The sequence below is a fragment of the Chiloscyllium punctatum genome, chromosome 1 (genome assembly GCF_047496795.1).
Source record: "Chiloscyllium punctatum isolate Juve2018m chromosome 1, sChiPun1.3, whole genome shotgun sequence".
In the NCBI taxonomy this organism is placed as follows: Eukaryota; Metazoa; Chordata; class Chondrichthyes; order Orectolobiformes; family Hemiscylliidae; genus Chiloscyllium; species Chiloscyllium punctatum.
In genome coordinates this window covers 111,744,239-111,763,544 of record NC_092739.1, presented here as the reverse complement: position 1 = coordinate 111,763,544, position 19,306 = coordinate 111,744,239, and the positions used below count along the sequence as shown (strand labels likewise).

Genomic DNA, 19,306 nt, shown 5'->3' with positions numbered 1-19,306 from the left:
TCATGATTTTATAAACCTCTAAGATCAATACTCTGACCAATAAAAGAAAGCATATCAAACACCTTTTTCACTATCCTTTCTACCTGTGATTCCACTTTCAAGGAGCTATGAACCTGCACTCCAAGGTCTCTTTGTTCAGCAGCACTCCCGAGGACCTTACCATTAAGTGTATACGTCCTGCTAAGATTTGCTTTCCAAAAATGCAGCCAGTTCTGTATCGAAATGACTAGTTCTCCCTGTATTCTTTGAGATCTAACCTTGCTAACCAGTCTCCCATGGGGAACCTTGTTGAACGCCTTACTGAAGTCCATATAGATCACATCTACCACTCTGCCCTCATCAATCCTCTTCGTTACTTCCTCAAAAACTCAATCAAGTTTGAGAGACATGATTTCCCACGCACAAAACCATGTTGACTATCCCGAATCAGTCCTTGTCTTTCCAAATACATGTACATCGTGTCCCTCAGGATGTACCTCGGACAGGATTCCCTCCAACAACTTGCCCACCACTGATGTTAGGCTCACTGGTCTATAGTTTCCTGGCTTGATTTACCAACTTTCTCATGATTTCAGTAATAACCGCCAATCGGGAGGTAGAAGGGAAAGAGAAATTTTACAAAATTAGTAATGAGGGAAGCAAACTGATGGAGCTGTGCGGTGACAAGACTCTGGTTCAGATGGACTTCATCCTAGGGACCCACCCTCAAGAAGGAGCACTGGACCCAAAACGCTAACTCTGCTTTCTTTCCACAGATGCTGCCAGACCCGAGTTTATCCAGCAATTTCTAATTTTGTGATTTCCTGAATCCACGCTTGTATCATTTATTTCTTCATCCTAGGGTCTTTGTTAATGCTAACTTTAAATTTGCTAAAAGCAGAAACTATAGGCCAGTTAGCTTGACATTTCTTGCAAGGAAAGCATTAGAATCAATCATGAAAGACATTATAGCTGCACACTTCAAAAACAACGTATTTGGGAAGACACAGTCTGGTTTCATGACTGAGAAACCATATTTAATCTATTAAATAGACTTATTTGAAGAAGTAACATGGACTGTTGACCAAAAGGAGCCAGTAAATGTACTATACTTAGTTTTCCAGGAGGCATTTGATAAGATGTCACAACAAACGTAACTGTCAAAAATAAAAGCTCATGCTGTAGAGTATAATATATTAGTCTAGATAAAAGATTGGCTCACTGGCAGAAAACAGATATGCAGAGCAGGTTTTCCGTAATTGGCAGGATGTGATGAATGGAGTCCTGCAAGGGTTGGTGCAAGGTACTCCATCTTTTACAATTTACATCAATAACAACTTCAATATTCACTCTCTCCAGTACTGACTCATAATGGCAACAATGTGTACCATTTACATGATGCACTGCAACAATTCAACAAGGCTTCTTTTTAGATTAGATTAGATTACTTACAGTGTGGAAACAGGCCCTTCGGCCCAACAAGTCCACACCGCCCCGCCGAAGCGCAACCCACCCATACGCCTACATTTACTCCTTACCTAACACTACGGGCAATTTAGCATGGCCAATTCACCTGACCTGCACATCTTTGGACTGTGGGAGGAAACCGGAGCACCCGGAGGAAACCCACGCAGACACGGGGAGAACGTGCAAACTCCACACAGTCAGTCGCCTGAGGCGGGAATCGAACCCGGGTCTCTGGCGCTGTGAGGCAGCAGTGCTAACCACTGTGCCACCGTGCCACCCACTGTGCCACCGTGCCACCCACAAATCATTAGTTTACTCTCATACTCTATTTTTTGCCTTTTAATCAACCTTTTCTTCTGAAGCAATGGCATGACGAGGTAAAATTTATTTGTGTTAAGATTAAGGTTCAGACTGCATTGCAGAATGTAAGATTTAAAAGTGGCACTTGTGTGGTATGATTATTATTTGCTAGCTATCAGCACAAAATTAGGTGTTGTCCAGGGTAGAAAATAGTAATCAGGAGGAAGTTTCCTTGCCTATGTCTGACATCATTCTGAGAGACTTCATAGGTCTAGAGTCAATACTAATGACACCTAGGGCACTTCCTTTCTGTATGCATGCAATTGTGTCATCATCTCTGGTGGGTCTGTTTTTCTGGTGGGACAGGACATACCTAGGAATGCTAATTGTGGTGTTTGTGACATTGTTGTAAATGGCCTCCCTTTTGTGCCGTAACTGTTCTAGAACTCTAAGCCATCAAAAAACATAAAACTACTGACAATTAAAATTACCCATGTTAAATGAATATCACTAAACAAATGATTGGGACAACATCCATCAATTTTGGATTATGTTGCCAATATATAAATTAAAACACAAAAAGAAATGACAAACCTCTTCAAAAAGACAAATTGCTGCATTGGAAAGAGAACACATCCCATCTGGAGTCTTCTTGAGCTCTTGATTCTGTAGATTATCCACATATGCATTCTAGGAGTTAAAACACATCAAATAATCAGCATGTTTGGTCCTAAGCATTTTTTTTCCTTAGAAGAGTAGTGAACAGAAGTAAACAAATGAAGTGGGTAAAGTCAAACTACTTCTTTTACAACCTGAATTAGCAATGACAGTTTAGTACATGTGATTTTACTCTTAAAAAAGCATAAAAATACTATAAGCCACATTTTCCCTAGTGAAAGCATTACATTTACAGTCAGTGGGGAAGGGAGTACTAAAAGAAAGATGGAGAACATTGTGAAAAGAATGAAAATCAGAACAGGTGAATAGTAAAACCAGAAAAATGAGAAAATATGTCTCCTTCCCACTTCACCCTCTCTTCCATTGCTTAGAATGTGAAAAAAAATATCTATAGCAAATCCCAGCAAGCAGATTTGATGAATATATTATTGTATTAAAACAAAGTCACAATTCAAATATGATGATTTGCTTTGTTTTGACTAACAAGATGTATACTCGCTTCATTCAAGTGATTGGATAACTTGTTTTTTAAATGGCAAAACAGATGTACATTATCAGCAATAGCCTATACTCAGTTCTTCAAATTCTTTAATTTGTTAATTTAAGGTGAATCTATGCAAGAATCTTCTCTGCAGCTCAAATAAATTACTTAAGTGATTTTATATTTTTTAAAATTCCCAATTTAAGCAGTATACAGAAGAACAGAACTACAAAGGAGAAGAGGTACCAGTACAATGTGATTAAATTTTAATTTGTTTCTGGTGCAATCTTTTGGTGATCATTTTATAATGAAGTAAAAGGAAACAATATATTTTACAAATCAGAACATCAAAATAGCAAATTAAGTGTTTACTTGCTAAGCAACCTCCCATATATAGAAACAAAGTCTATCTTGGATAAATAAATCACTCACCGAACAATGCTTCAGTTGCTCCAGTGATTTTATAAAACAATCATATCCAATCATTCCTTCCTTTTCTGATGCATTAGCAGCAGCTGCTGAAGCAGCCAATGCCACTTCAATCCATTCAAGTAGAAACTTCAAAGATCCACGCTGAACTGCAAGACCCAGTAGTAGCTCTGAAGCCAATCTTCGACCTTGACTGTCAGCACCAGAACTGGGCATGGTCATCTTCTTTAAAAATGTCGTAACTTGTGCAAGGCAGTCCAAACCTACCTGTGGGATTTTACTTTCATTTGCTAGAGAAAGTGGAGGTAGAGAATTGATAATTGTGCAGGCTGTGCACAAAACATCATTACACAGGCTCAAACTTGGATCTAACTTTGACTGTTGCCAATTTTGTTGAATTAGTGCAAACAGTAGGCTTAGGCCAGTCTTAACTCCCATCTCAATTAAAACATCAGTACCCGTTTTTGTTCTTGTATTCCTGACCAACGCATCTGCTGGATCTAATCTGGTGTCAGAACTCTGCCTTTGTACTTGACGCTCCGGTCTGAACCTATCGTGATATTTGTTAGAAAGTGCATAAAATATTCTTTGAAGAGTCAGTAATCGCATGTGTAAGGCGACAGCAAAAGGTGAATTTCCAAAGACTGTTTTGGCCAAATTCTGTTGGCTGTTGAGTAGTGCAGAGAGATACTGCTCACGTTCTTCCACAGCTGAAGACTCATGTTCAAAATCTGGCAACCGAGGATCAATCAAATGTTGGGCCTGCTGGGATATCCCTACCACTTCTTTGTTATGGAGCAACTTTTCATACAATGCAGAAGCACCTTCCCTTGTTGCTGTAGATTCACTGTCTTCCAAGGCCCAGGAACTATTCAGATGTTCAAGCCACTTCAGTATTACATTTGTGGGACATGTAACCATTTTCTACTGTTGAATCTGGAGAGAAAGGAAAAAAAAACACACATGACTCCTCTTATTCTCTGTACAGAACCTACAGAGTGAGGTCTAGTACCCTGCACAATTATTGTTATCCTTACAAGGATGGATAAATCAAATGTTTAATAAAAAAAGTCATGAACTCTATTTTAATTTGATTGAGAATACGCAAAAGCAAAACAGGTCACTACCAAAATGCTCTATTCTGGTGTTTATGCTCCATACCAGGCCTCTCCATCATTAAACGACCAGAGCAGGAGAAGATTATGTGGAACATTAAACCTGTTCCACAATTCAATAAGATCATGACTGATTGTGGAGATAATGCTACAATCCATTCTTACCTTTTCCCTTTGCACTCCAAAACTCTTGATTCCTTTATCAGTCAAAAATCATTAACTCAGCCTTGAATATACTCTGTGACTCAGGTATCAGTGCTTTCTGCAGAAGAGAATGCCAAAGACTAACAAGAGGAAGTGAGGACTGCAGATACTGGAGCTCAGAGTCGAAGAGTGTGGCGCATCTGAGAAGTAGGAGAGTCAACATTTCAAGCATAAGCTCTTCATCAGGAATGGCGGGGTGGACCAAGGGGACTGAGAGATAAATGGGTGGGGATGGGGGAGAAAGGTAGCTGTGAATGCGATAAGTAGATGAAGCTGGGGGGGGGGGGGGGGGGGGGGAGAGAGAGGTGAAGGTGATAGGTTGGAGAGAAGGGTCGAGTGGGTAAATAGGATGGAAGATGGACAGGTAGGACAGTTCAAGAGGGCAGTGCCAAGATTGAAGGTTGGATCTGGGATAAGGTGGGGGGAGGGAAAATGGGGAAACTGGTGAAATCCACATTGATCCAGTGTGGTTGGAAGGCCGCAAGGCAGAAGATGAGGCATTCTTCCTCTAAGTGTCAAGTGGCTAGAGTTTGGTGATGGAGGCGGCCCAGGACTTGGCAGAGTGGGAGATTGGGGTTGAAGGGTTTGGCCACAGCACGGGAGGGTTGTTTAGTGCGTGTCCCAGAGATGTTCTCTGAAATGTTCCACAAGTTGGTGTCCTGTCTCCAATGTAGAGGAGACCACATTGAGAGTAATGGATATAGTAGATGACTTTGTGGAAGTACAGGTAAATCTCTGAGGGATGTGGAAGGATCCTTTGGGGCCTTGGATGGAGGTGAGGGGGGAGGTGTGGGTGCAGGTTTGGCATTTGTTGCAGCGGCAGGGGAAAGTGCTGGGAGTAGACCTAACAAGGGAGTCACCGAGGGGGATGGTCTCTCCGGAACGTAGATAGGGGTGGGGGAGTGAAATGTATCCCTGGTAGTGGAGTCTGTAGGTGACAGAAATGGCAGAGGATGATGCGTTGTATCCTGAAGTTGGTGGGGTGGAAGGTGAGGACCAGAGGGTTTCTGTCCTTGTTGCAATTGGAGGGGTGGGGTTCAAGGGCAAAGGTGTGAGAAGTGGAAGAGATACACTGGAGGGCGGCAACCACATAGGGAGGAAATTGTAGTCTTTGAAGGAGGCAGCCATCTGGGATGTTCCACGGTGGAATTGGTCCTCCTGAGAGCAGATACGGTGGAGGCAGAGAAATTGGGAATAAGGGATAGCTTTCTTTTTACAGGAGGCAGGGTGGGAGGAGGTGTAAATCAAGTAGCTGTGGGTGCGAAGTAATTGTCCGTGTTGAGTCGGTCTCTGGAGATGGAAGGGGAGAGAGGTGTCCGAGATGGTCCAGGTGAGCTTGAGGGCAGGGTGGATGGTGTTTGTGAAGTTGATGAACTACTCACATCTATCTGTCATGACAAAAGCCTCCAAGCCATCCATTTCTTCCTCTCCCACCAACCTAACTGGTACTCTTCCACTGACGCTCTCATTCGAATGGCTGAACTGGTCAAAGAGTCAGAGATATACAGCACGGAAACAGGCCCTTCGGTCCAACTCGTCCATGTCGACCAGGTATCCCAACCCATTCTGGTCCCTTTTATATCTTACCCCTCTCATACTAAACCTATGCCCTCTCGTTCTGGACGCACCACCACAGGGAAAATACCTTATCTATTTATCCTATCCATGCCCTTCATAATTTTATAAACATCTCCAAGGTCACCCCTCATGCTCTGACGCTCCAGGGAAAACAGCCGCAGCCTATGCAACCTGGCAACATCCTTGTAAATCTTTTCTGAACCCTTTCATGTTTTACAACACCCTTCCTATAGGGAGGAGACCATAATTGCACGCAACATTCCAAAAGTGACCTAATCAATGTCCTGTATGGCCGCAACATGACTTCCCAACTCCTGTACTCAATACTCTGACCAATAAAAGAAAGCATACCAAACGCCATTTTCACTATCCTATCTACCTGCGATTCCACTTTCAAGGAGCTGTGAACCTGCACTCCAAGGTCTCTTTATTCAACAACATTCCCTAGGACCTTACCATTAAGTGTATAAATCATGCTAAGATTGGCTTTCCCAAAATGCAGCACCTCACATTTATCTAAACGCAACCCCATCTGCCACTTCTCAGCCCATTGGCCCATCTGATCAAGATCCCATTGTAATCTGAGGTAACCTTCTTCACTGTCCACTACACCTCCATTTTTGGTGTTATCTGCAAACTTAGTAACTATACCCGTTATGCTCACATCTAAATCATTTATTGAAATGCCAAAAAGTAGCGGACCCAGCAGTGATCCTTGTGGCACTCCACTGGTCACAGGCCTCTGTTCTGAAAACCAACCCTCCACCACCACCCTCTTTCTTCTACTTTTGAGCCAATTCTGTATCCAAATGGCTAGTTTTCCCTGTATTCCATGAGATCTAACCTTGCTAACCGATCTCCTATGTGGAACGTGTCGAATGCTTTACTGAAGTCCATATGGATCATGTCGAACGCTGTGCCCTCATTAATCCTCTTTGATGTCCTCAGGAGAAAGAAAGGAATGCAGGTGCGGGGAGATCAGAGCTTAAAAATGTGTTGCTGGAAAAGCGCAGCAGGTCAGGCAGCATCAAAGGAGAAGGAGAATCGACGTTTCGGGCAGAAGCCCCTTTGATGCTGCCTGACCTGCTGCGCTTTTCCAGCAACACATTTTTAAGTTCTGATCTCCAGCATCTGCAGGCCTCACTTTCTCCTAGCTGGGAGATCAGAGTCAAGGAGTGTGGTGCTCGAAAAGCACAGGTCAGGCAGCATCCAAGGAGCAGGAGAATTGCCCACATAGTTCCTCCACGAAAGGCAACATTGTCTCAGCTGCCCGATCAAAACTCTTTAGAATTTTGCATATTCAAATAAAATTACCTCTCAGTCTTTTCAACTCGCTTGTAGACCCTCGCTTAATCTTTCATAATAACACAATCCCCTTAATCTTAGCCTGGTGAACCTGCTCTGACCATTTCCTCAAGTAAGTAGATTAAGACAGTTCGCAGTACTTCAGGCACAGTAGCACCGGTATGATACTCTTACGTTTGTACTCCAACCCACTGCAACAAAAGCTAACATCAAGACTTTGTAATTACTTTCTGTATTGGTCACCATCTGTCATGGTGGTATTCAAGCTGATGTCCTCAGAACATAAGCCTGAGGTTCAGGGTGACTCAGTGATATTACTACTACGCTACTGCAGTCCCACTTAAACCAATGACCTTTTGCAGACTCTTTGTATCCTGCTCACGTGTTTTGTGTGGTACCTTTTTGAATGCTGCTTGGAAATTCAATCACACTACACTACATCTACTGGTTCCCCTTTATCAACTCTGTTACATTCTCAGACAACTTTGATGAATTTGTTAAATATAATTTCTCTTCCATGAAACATGTTCACTCTGACTGTGTTATGATTTTATAAATGTCCTGCTATTTCTTCCTTACTAATGTATTACAGTTTTGCCAAATGATGGTCAGTGCAACTGATCTACATAGCTTCCTACTTTGTTTCCCCACTGTCTCGAAAAGAGGTGTCACATTTCTGGTTTTCCAAGCACTGCAACCTTTTCAGAGTCTAGGGAATTTTAGAAGATATACAACCAATATATCCACTGTTCCTGTAGCCACATATTTTAAGACCCTAGGATGCAGGCTATCGTGTCAAAGGGATTTGTCAGTCTGTAGTTCCATTAGCATTCATTGTAGCTTCTCTTTAGTAATTATGATTGTTTTAAATTCCTTCCTCCTTATGCCTCAGTTTTCTATTATTTTCATAATGTTTTTTGATACTCTAAATGAAAGTACATCCCATTAAAAAAGAAAGACTCCACAGAAAGAATGAAGTATCCCAGGACATTAAGAATTGTCTTAAAGTAAAAGATGCACAATAGTATAAGGATTACTAGTAGGCAAAAGGTTTGGAAAATTTTCAAAACCAGAGAGATGACAAATAAACAAGAGGAAGAAAATGAGCGTGTGAGAAAACTAGCCATTTCCTGGCTTCCAATGATCAATTCACTAGTCTCGACATCACATTTGCTGAGCTTATCCTTTTCATATGTGTATAGAAGTGTTTATTGTCTTTTCTTACTATTTTTCCAGGAAGGAAGGAGGAAGATATATGTTGAGAGTTGCAAAGCAAGGCTACAGTACTGAGTCGAGTGTGTGGTGCTGGAAAAGCACAGCAGGTTAGGCAGCAGGACAATGGACATTTCGGGCATAAGCCCTTCATCCTGAATGAGTATTATGCATCAATGTTTATCAAGGAAAATTATGCTGAGAAAATACCATAAGAAACAGAAATGGTAAAGGTGACAGATGGGGTGAAAATTCAAGTCAAAGTATATTCCCTCAAATGGGGAGGCAAAACAAACAAATTCAGCGTTCCCTGAATGAAAAAAGGTAGAAATTGATATTAGGAAGAATAAGTATGCTTATGACAGGTGTTAAGACAAGAAACACAATTGAGAACCAACAAAATTACTGAAAGTTTAGGAGGGGAGATGACAAAGCAAATAAGGTCAGTGCATTAAGTATAGGAGTTACGAGGAGCTGCCAGACTGAGAAGGACCCTTTTATCCCCATTCTCTACAGGATTTACAAGGATGCTACCAGGATTGGAGAGTCTGAGCTACACAGAAAAGCTAAGTAGGCTGGGGCTATTCCCCCTGAAGCTTTGGAGGCTGAGGACTGACTGTATAGAAGTTTTTAAAATCATGTGGGACATGGATAGGGTGAGTAGCCAAGGTCTTTTCCCCAGGATGGGAGTCCAAACTCAACGGCATAGATTTAAGGTGAGAGGGAAAGATTTAAGAGTGACCAATGGGGCAGTCTTTACACACAGAGGATGGTACATGGATGAAATGAGTCACCAGAGGAAATGGTGGAGGCGGGTACAATTACAACATTATAAAAAGGCATCTGGATGGGTATACGAATAGGAAGAGTTTAGAGAGATATGGGTCATATGCTGGCAAATGGAACTAGGTTTATTTAGGATGTCTGGTCAGCATTGGACCAGAAGGTATGTGTCCGTGCTGTACATCACTATGACTCTATAAGAGAAACAAAGAAATGGAGAATAGGCTAGCAGCTAATAAAAAGGAGTCCCACATCCTTCCATAGTTCATTAGAATTTGGCCCAATAGCAAGGTCAATGTTTCAAGCATTCCAAGTAAACTCTGAAATCACAAAATCCACACACTGCAAAGAAATCAGCTAGGTGCTAATGATATTAGTATAATGTAAAAGACAACAGATATTCTGCACAGACACCCCCAACAACTTATTCACTTAAAGTTTTGCCCAGACAGAAAGGGACCAGGTCTTGCTAGACAAAAAGTAACAGTAGTATGCCATCTAAATGTTTACTCATGTTTAAACTATTAAGTGCATCTCTATGATTGGCCAGAACTATTGAAAGTTCCAGAAAACCATCTAAAAGATATGAAAAAGGAGTTCACCTGCAGATTCCTCTCTAGGAACCATTCTTGGAATCATCTGAGGCTATGGTGGTCTCTTCAGAAGGCAGATGGCAGAGACCAACTGACCATCCAGAAAGAGAGGGGAAGAAAGCAGCTTCACACACACCCAGGGACCGAGCCACAGAAAAAGTAATTGCATAAAATTACAAGAGACTCAGGAAATGTTGTAACCTTAAAGGACTAAATAGGCTTCGGGGTAGTATGATAACTATTAAAGATTATTGTAATTTTATTCCTAATAAAGTGGGATTATTTTGCTTTGGTACCAGCCTGTGTTCATATTGATTTGACTGCTTTGGTATTGTGGGACACGTGGGCAAATTCACTCATAATATTCTGGTCAGATTAGTCTGCAACTTGTTTAAATTGTAACAGACAAAATAATAAACAAGTGTTTCTGGGTGAGTAGTGCTGATTAAAAACTAAATTGGGATTTACATGGAGTTGGGGGCATGGCTGAGATGTTAAATGAATGGTCTATAATTAAAACAGTCAGTTTTAGTGGTGGAGAAACTTCTAGAAACACTTATTCTGACTAGAATTAGCAGGCACAAGGAAAAAGCTGGGTTGATTAGGAAGAGTCAGCATGGATTTCCAAGGGGAAATTATCGGAGATTTTTCTGAAAAGAGGTAACATAAAGGCTCTGTAGTAGAAAGGCAGCCCCCAGGTTGCGAACAGGTTCCTTTGAATCCGTGCACAAGTCAACTTGAATGCAAGTCAAAACCCGATGCTGGCCAACATAGTCATTTAAAGTACAGGAAATGTTTATATATTGGACCTTTAAAATTAGACCTCTGTGTGGGATTGTGTTTGCAAGTTGCATGTTCGTAAATTGGGGACTCCCTGATCATGGATTTCCTGAAGGCATTTGATACATAGAAACATAGAAAATGTGAATAAGAGTAGACTATGCAGTCCTTCATGCCTGTCCCACCATTTAATAACAGCATGGCTGATCATCTAACTCTGTACTCTGTTCCCACTTTTGCCCTATACTTTCTGATCCCTTTGGTCCTAAGACATATATCTACCTGCTTCTTAAAAACACTCGAACATTTTCTGTGGCAGTGCCACACAACAGTCTTGAGGAAAATTATAGGTCGTTATGTAAAAGGGAAAGTAGCAACCTGGATATAATATTGATTTAGTGACAAATAACAGAGAATGATGGTAAATAGATATTCTTACAGCTGGAGGAAGGTTTATAGAGGAGTTTGTAAAGGTCAAGTTGAGGGAAAGGGCAAATACATGGCAGATTAAGTATAATTTGGATATTATTATCTATATTGTCTGAATGGTGGCAGATTGAAGATGGGGGAGGTGTAGTGAGACCTAGGTGGCCTCATACACCAGTCACTGGTAGTAATATATAGGTGCAGCAGCTGGTGAAGCAGCAAATGATAGGTTGGCTTCATTGCAGGAATAAAGTGCAGGAGCAGGTACATCTTGCTGCAGTTATACAAGGCTTGGTGAGGCCACCAGGAGTATTGTCTGCAGTTTTGGTTTCCTTATTTGAAAAAGAATGGCCTGGCTTGGAGGGAATGCGGTGAACCTGATTCTGCAATGGCAGACTTATGAAGAGAAAGTTTGAATCTGTTAGGACTACATTCACTGGGGTTTAGGAGAGTAAGGGGCCTCTTAGAAGTTCAACAAAACTAGACTGGGTAAATGCAGGAAGGATGCTTTCAATGACCGGCAAGTCCTAAACCAGGGGTCACAGTCTAAATATATGGAGAAGGCCATTTAGGGCTGAGATGAGGAGAAATTTCTTTATCCATAGGGTAGTGAGCCTGTGAAATTCTCTGCCACAGAAAGCAGTCAAGATTAAAATAATGCTTTGGGGAGAGAATGGGAACAGGGTACCGAATTGGATGATCAGCCATGATCAGATGGAATAGCAGAGCACACTCAAAGGGCTGAACTGCCTACTCTTATTTTGACATTTATGACTCAAGAGGAAAACTCTTTGCTGGTTGAATTCATACCCAGCATAAAAGATGATGGTTGTGGTAGATGGAGATCAGTCATCACAAGTCCAGGATTTCAATGCTGGTGTCAGAGTCCTACAGCAACGGAGACAGGCCCTCTGGCCCAAATTGGTCCATGCTGATCAAAATGTCCATCCACACTAACCGCATTTCCCGGAACATATCCATCTAAACTTTTCCTATCCATGTATTTGTCCAAATGCCTTTTAAATGTTGTCAATGTACTTTCCTCAGCCATTTCCACTGGCAGCTCATTCCATGGGCGTACCACCTCTGTGTAAAAAAAGTTGCCCATAACGTTCCCTTTTACTCTTTCCCCTCTAACCTTAAACTGATGTCCTCTAGTCCTCGATTCCCCAACCAGGGGAAAAAGATTCCAAATGCATTCATCCAATCCATGCCTCACATGATTGTATACACTTCTATAAAACCTCTCTCCTATCTCCGCCCACCCCCCCCAAACAACCTTCAATTTCCTATCTTTAAAGCAAAAAGTTGTAACTTGACCAACCTCTCCCTATAACTCAGACTTGTCAAGCCCTGGCAACATCCTGGTAAATTTCTTCTGCACTCTTTCCAGTTTAATAACATCCTTCCTATAACAAGGTGACCAAAACTGAACATAATACTCCAAGTACAACCTCACCAACATCCTGTACAACTGCAACATAACATCCCAACTTCTACACTCAGTGCCCTGACTAATAAAGGCCAGTGTGCCAAAAAACACGTCCACTACCCTGTCTGTGACTGTACTTTCAGAGAACTGTGAACCTGAACTTCAAGATCCCACTGCACTCCTTAAGGCCCTATGATTCAGCATGAAACTCCTACATTGATTTGACTTTCCAAAATGCAAGACCTCACTTACCTATATTAAACTCGATGTTGTGGCCATTTCGGAGACATGGATAGAGCAGGGTGAGGAATGGATGTTGCAGGTTCCAGGGTTTAGATCTTTCATTAAGAACTGGCAAGGCAGTAAAAGAGGAGGAGGCGTGGCCTTGTTAGTCAAGGATAGTGTAACGGTGGCTGAAAGAACTTTTGATAAGGTCTCGTATACTGTGGTAGTGTGGGCTGAAGTTAGAAACAGGTGAGGAGAGGTCACACTGCTTGGAGTTTTTTTTTAAAATAGGCCTCCGCAGAGTTCCAGGGAGGTGGAAGACAGGATTAGCAAAATTATTCTGGGTAGGAGTGAAAGGAACAGGGCGGTCATTATGGGGGACTTTAACTTCCCCAACATTGACTGGAAATGCTATAACTCTAGTATGTCAGATGGATCAGTTTTTGTCCAATGCGTGCAGGAGGGTTTTCTGACATTGTATGTCGAAGGGCTGACAGGAGGGGAGGCTACTACTCGATCTGGTGCTTGGTATTGAACCAGGCCAGGTGTTTGATTTAGCTGTAGGTGAACACTTTGGACAGAGTGACCATAATTCAGTTATGTTTACTTTAGCGATGGAAAGGGATAGGTACATGCCACAGGCCAAGAGATATCGATGGGGCAAGGGCAATTATAATGCAATTAGGCAAGAATTAGGATGCATAGAATGGGGTAGATAAATGCAGGGGATGCAGACAATGGAAATGTGGAGCTGGTTTAAGGAACAGATATTGTGTGTCTTTGATAGGTATGTCCCTGTCAGGCAGGGAAGAAATGATAAGGTAAGGGAACTGTGGTTTACTGCAGAAATTACATCTCTTGTTAAGAAGAAGAAGGAGGGTTATGTGTTGATGAGGCAAGATGGTTCAGATGAGGCGATGGAAAGTTACAGATCAGCTAGGAAGCATTGAAAGAGAGGGTTAAGAAGAGCAAAGAGAGGACACGAGCAGTCTTTAGCAAATGGAATAAAGGAGAACCCTAAAGCTTTCTATAGGTATGTGAGGAATAAAAGGATGATTATGGTAGGAACACGGTCAGTCAAAGACAGAAGTGGGAAGTTGAGTGTGGACCCTGTGGAGATCAGAGAGGTGCTGAACGAAAATTTGTCATTGGTTTTCACACAGGAAAAGGAGAATATTGTAGAGCAGAAGAATGATGTACAAGGTATTAGACTAGAAAGGATCGAGGTTAGTTACAAACAGATGTTATCAATTCTAGAAGGAGTGAAAGTAGACAAGTCCCCTGGGCTGGATGGGATGTATCAGAGAATTTTCTGGAAAGCTAGGGAGGAGATAGCAGAGCCCTTGGCTTTGATATTTCAGTCATCATTGTCTACAGATTTAGTATCAGAGGACCGGAGGATTGGAAATGTTGCACCCTTGTTCAAGAGGGCAGTAGAGATGACCCAGGTAATTATAGACCGGTGAGCCTTACTTCTATTGTAGGAAAGGTTTTGGAAAGGATTATAAGAGATAAGATTCATAATCATCTAGCAAGCAACAATTTGATTTCAGATAGTCAACACGGTTTCATCGAGGGCAGGGCAGGTCGGGTCTCATAAACCTCAGAGTTTTTTTGAGAAGGTGACTAAGCATGTAGATGAGGGTAGGGCAGTTGACGGGGTATACATGGACTTCAGTAAAGCCTTTGATAAGGTTCCACATGGTAGGCTGCTGGAGAAAATGCAGAGGCATGGAATTGAGGGTGATTTAGCAGTTTGGATTAGAAACTGGCTTTCTGAAAGAAGGCAGCGAGTGGTGGTTGATGGAAAATATTCAGCCTGGAGTCCGGTTACTAGTGGTGTGCCACAAGGATCTGTTTTGAGACCATTGCTGTTTATCGTTTTTATAAATGACTTAGACACAGGCATAGATGGATGGATTAGTAAATTTGCAGATGACACTAAAGTCGGTGGGAGTAGTGGGCAGTGCGGAAGAATGTTACAGGTTGCAGGGGGACTTGGATAAACTGCAGAATTGGGCTGAGAGGTGACAAATGGAGTTCAATGCAGCTAAATGTGAGGTGATGCACTTTAAGAAGAATAAAAGGAAGGCAGAGTACTGGGTCGATGGAAATATATTTGGGAGTGTGGATGTGCAGAGGGATCTTGGAGTCCATGTACATAGATCCCTGAAAGTTGCCACCCAGGTGGATAGTGCTGTTAAGAAGGCATACGGTGTGTTAGGTTTCATTCGTAGAGGAATTGAGTTCCGGAGCTGCAATATCATGCTTCAACTAAACAAAACGCTGGTGTGGCCACACTTGGAATATTGTGTACAGTTCTGGTTGCCATATTTTGGGAAGGATGTGGATGCATTGGAAAAGGTGCAGAGGAGATTTACCAGGATGTTGCCTGGGCTGGAGGGAAGGTCTTAGGGGCAAAGGCTGAGAGACTTGGAACCCTCATTGGCAAGAAGGGATTTGATAGAAACATACAAGATGATCAGAGGATTAGATAGGATAAACAGTGAAAGACTTTTTCCTAGGATGATGACGTCAGTGTGTATGAGAGGGCATAACTACAAATTGAGGGGTGATAGATTTAAGACAGATGTCAGAGGCAGGTTCTTTACGCAGCGAGTGGTAAGGGTGTGGAATGCTCTACTGCTAATGTAGTCAACTCGGCCACATTAGGGAGATTTAAACAATGGATGATTTTGGGATAGTGTAGGGGGACAAGCTGAGAATAGTTCACAAGTCGGCACAACAAGAGGGCCGAAGGGCCTGTTCTGCACGGTATTGTTCTATGTTCTAAACTCCATTTGCCATTTCTCGGCCCACTTCCCCAGCTGACCAAGGTCCTGTTGAAATTTCTGTTTCCTCACTGTCCACAATACCACCCATTTTAGTGTCAACAAACTTGCTAATCATCATTGTACATTCTATGCAAATCACTGATACCACACAGTAATTGGCCCAGCACCAACCAGTGAGGCACTCTGCTTGCCACAGGCCTCCAGTCCGACAGGTATCCTTCCACTATTACCCTCTGCTTCCTACTACCAAGCCAACTGTGTATCCAACTTGCGAGCTCACCCTGGATTCCATGTAATTTAACCTTCTAGAGCAGCCTGGCATTTGGAACCCTATCAAAGGCCTTACTGAAATCTATATAGATTACATCTACCGCCCTGCCCTCGTCAGCCTTCCTGGTTACTTCATCGAAGAACCCGAACAAATTTGTGAGGCACGATTTCCCACTCTCAGTCTTATGGATGGGTAGTAACATTGTTTTATACACGTGCCAAGCAATAATCAACTCTAACAAGATGGAATCTAACAATCACGCCCTTCACATTCCATGGCATTATCATCACTCAACACTCCACTATAATCAGCATCTGAGGATTACCCTTGACCCAGAAACTGAACTGGTCTATCTACATAAATACTTTGGCTATAAGAGCAGGTCACAGGCTGGAAATTCTGCAGCAAATAATTCACCACCTGCCTCCTCAAAGCCTGCCCACCAGCTATAATGCACAAGTCAGGAGTGTGATGGAAAATTTCCTGCATGTGTGCTGCTCCAACACTACATAAAAAAGGTGGACACCATCCAGGAGAAAGCAGTCTGCTTGAATGACACCCCATCTAACATGTTCAATATTCCCTCTCTCCACTATCAACACTCAATGGCAGCAATGTACACCACCTACAAGATGCACTGCAACAACTTATCAAGGCTACCGAGATCACTTTCCAAACCCATGATCTCTACCATCTAGAAGAACAAAGTTCAGGATGTAGAAATCTATTTCTTTGCTGGGTCAAAATCCTGGACTTTCCTCCTTTAAGGCACTGAGGGTGCACTAACACTGTATAGACACTAGCAGTTCTAGAAAATATCTCACCATTGCCTTCAGGGCAATAAATTCTGGCCTGGACAGGGATATTCACCTCCCACTGTTGTGAAGATGTGGATGTGCTGTACCTTTAAAGAGAGTTAAAAGCTAGCAGAACTACCTGACCGCACCAAGTGTTCTGACTAAGGTAAAGTGGTCCAGCAGCTAGGGTAGTTGGTCACCAGATAAAAACAAATTTAATTAGCCCAAATCAACTTAAATGATACCCCAAAGAAAACCAAACTCCAATTAGTGTAGTATATTGACAATATTAAAAGCCAATGACAAAATCCAAAGCTCTGGCGATATAAGACCAAGAAAAATTGAACAGTTGGGAGAGAACTGTCAAAAGACCAACAGATGTAGGCTGCTAATCAGAACTGTCTAAGAGGTACCTGTCCAGAGAAGGAGTTTGCACAGAGAAAGAAAAATCAACTCCAACCTGGACAGCAAATCTACAGAAGATTTGACAGTTGGCTGGTTTTGAAATTTGAACTTTTTGGTGAATCTTCTCAGGGTTTCATCGGACTAGTATTACAGAAGAGGAAAGTAAAATATTGGTTAGAAGGAATTATAAATAGTTGGTAGTTAATTATTCTGTTACACTTTAAGAAATAAAGTTGTTAATTTTTTTTACTTTAAATAGTTCTTGGTCTCTCTAATTTTCACAGATTGCTGCACAGGATAAATCTTTTCTGTGTGCTGGTTTAAATTAAGCAGAGGGTTTACCCATGTTGTAATACCATGAATACAAAAGTACATGTAGAGTGGTACCAGAGATTTCAATAATGGCAAAAGTTCCACCTTTATTCCAAAAAAGGGTGTAATGATACTTCTAATAAACTAGAGGTTGATCAGTAGAATGCAAAGTTTTAAAAATAATAATGCAAAGAAACAAAATCAACAAGCACTTTGAGTATGGAGTTTGATTCCTTAAGGACAGCAAACAAATTTGAAAAAGGCAAATCGTTCTTGATTAATCAAAGTGATTTTTTAAAATGAGGGAACAGAAGTTCAAGAAAGTATTGACTGCATAGATTTTAAGAAAATGTTTGACAAAGTTCTACACAAAACCATCAGGGAAAGCAAAGATTAGCATCAACTTGAATAACAAGATTAGATTAAGGATATTAAAACCATGAATCACAGTGCTTCTCAATACGGTAAAAGTGGTGCTCACCTAAGACCACTGCTTAAATGACTTGGATATTGGAATATATAGCACAATAGTTTTAAAACTTGCCAATGATACAAACCCAGGAGGGGTGGTAAACTAAAAATGGTAGTAATGGAATATGGAGTCTAAAACTAGAGTGGGAAGGGAAAGATTTAAAAGGGACCTGAGGGGCAACTTTTTCACTCAAATGGTGGCACAGGTATGGAATGAGCTGCCAGAGGAAGAGGTGAAGGCTGGTATAAAAACAACATTAAGAAGTCATCTGAATAGATGAATGAAAACAGAGGGTTGAGAGAGAAGGAGGACAAATGCCAGCAAATGGGACTAGATCGGTTTCGGACATCCAATTGGTGCAGACGTGTTGGACCAAACGGTCTGTTCCTGAGCTGTATAACTCTATGACTCTATTATGTTTGAATCAGGTGCCATCAAGATTATTGACCAAAAACTGAATTAAGCCAGCCATATACATATTGTGACAAAAGCAGGTCACAGATAAACACTCATCTTCGATCTCCCCAAAGGGTGTGCACCATCAACAGAGTCACAAGAAGGATGTCTTGCGTCAATGCTTGCAGCTCCACTGACAGTTAAGAAGCTAGACATCATTCAGGTCAAAAACATACAATGTTCAAACCTCAGTCACCAACATACAGTGGCAGCAATGTGTACCAACCACAAGATGTATCACATCAATTCATGCAGACTCCTATGACAGAACCTTCTATGCCACAATTTTTACCACTGAGGGCAGCAAAGGCATGGAAATACCATGACCTACAATTTCCCAGCTAGCCGTACACCATTCTGGCTTGGAACTAAGGACAGGCAATACATGTTGGTCTAGCTGGCCATGAAAGAACAAAAACAAATATTGGAATAAGTGGATAATTTTCAGGTTGGCAAGCTGTGACTATCAGTGTACCACAAGGATCAGTGCTTGGGGTACCAACTGTTCACAATCTATATCTTTAACAAGAATTTGGTTATTAAATGTAATATTTCCAAGTCTGCAGACGATGCAAAGCAAATAATTTTGGAATAGTAGACCATGCAGCGGTCAAGCCCACTCCTGCTCCTATATAAAACTAACCTGGGAATATGAGTTTTGCGGATGACTTAAAGAGGCTTCCTAGGAGTTTGGACAGGCTGGATGAGTGGGCATGTGAACAGCAAATGGAATATAATATGGATAAATGGGAGGTTATCCACTTTGGCAGGAAGAATGGTGGTGCACGGTATTTCTTAAACACTTTCCAAC

General features: G+C 41.8%; 1 protein-coding gene across 4 annotated transcripts in view; it reads right to left on the bottom strand.

The window, feature by feature from the left end:
* Positions 1 to 19,306, bottom strand: part of LOC140478739 (probable E3 ubiquitin-protein ligase HERC1) — a 342,968-nt gene that overhangs the window by 312,856 nt on the left and 10,806 nt on the right. For all 4 annotated transcript variants that reach the window (XM_072572083.1, XM_072572056.1, XM_072572075.1 and 1 more), the window contains exons 2-3: positions 3,338 to 4,270; positions 2,341 to 2,436 (exon numbers count right to left, since the gene is read on the bottom strand). In XM_072572083.1, the coding sequence (XP_072428184.1) occupies positions 2,341 to 2,436; positions 3,338 to 4,255 (1,014 nt within the window). In that variant the 5' untranslated portion in view covers positions 4,256 to 4,270. The remainder of the gene's footprint in view (positions 1 to 2,340; positions 2,437 to 3,337; positions 4,271 to 19,306) is intronic.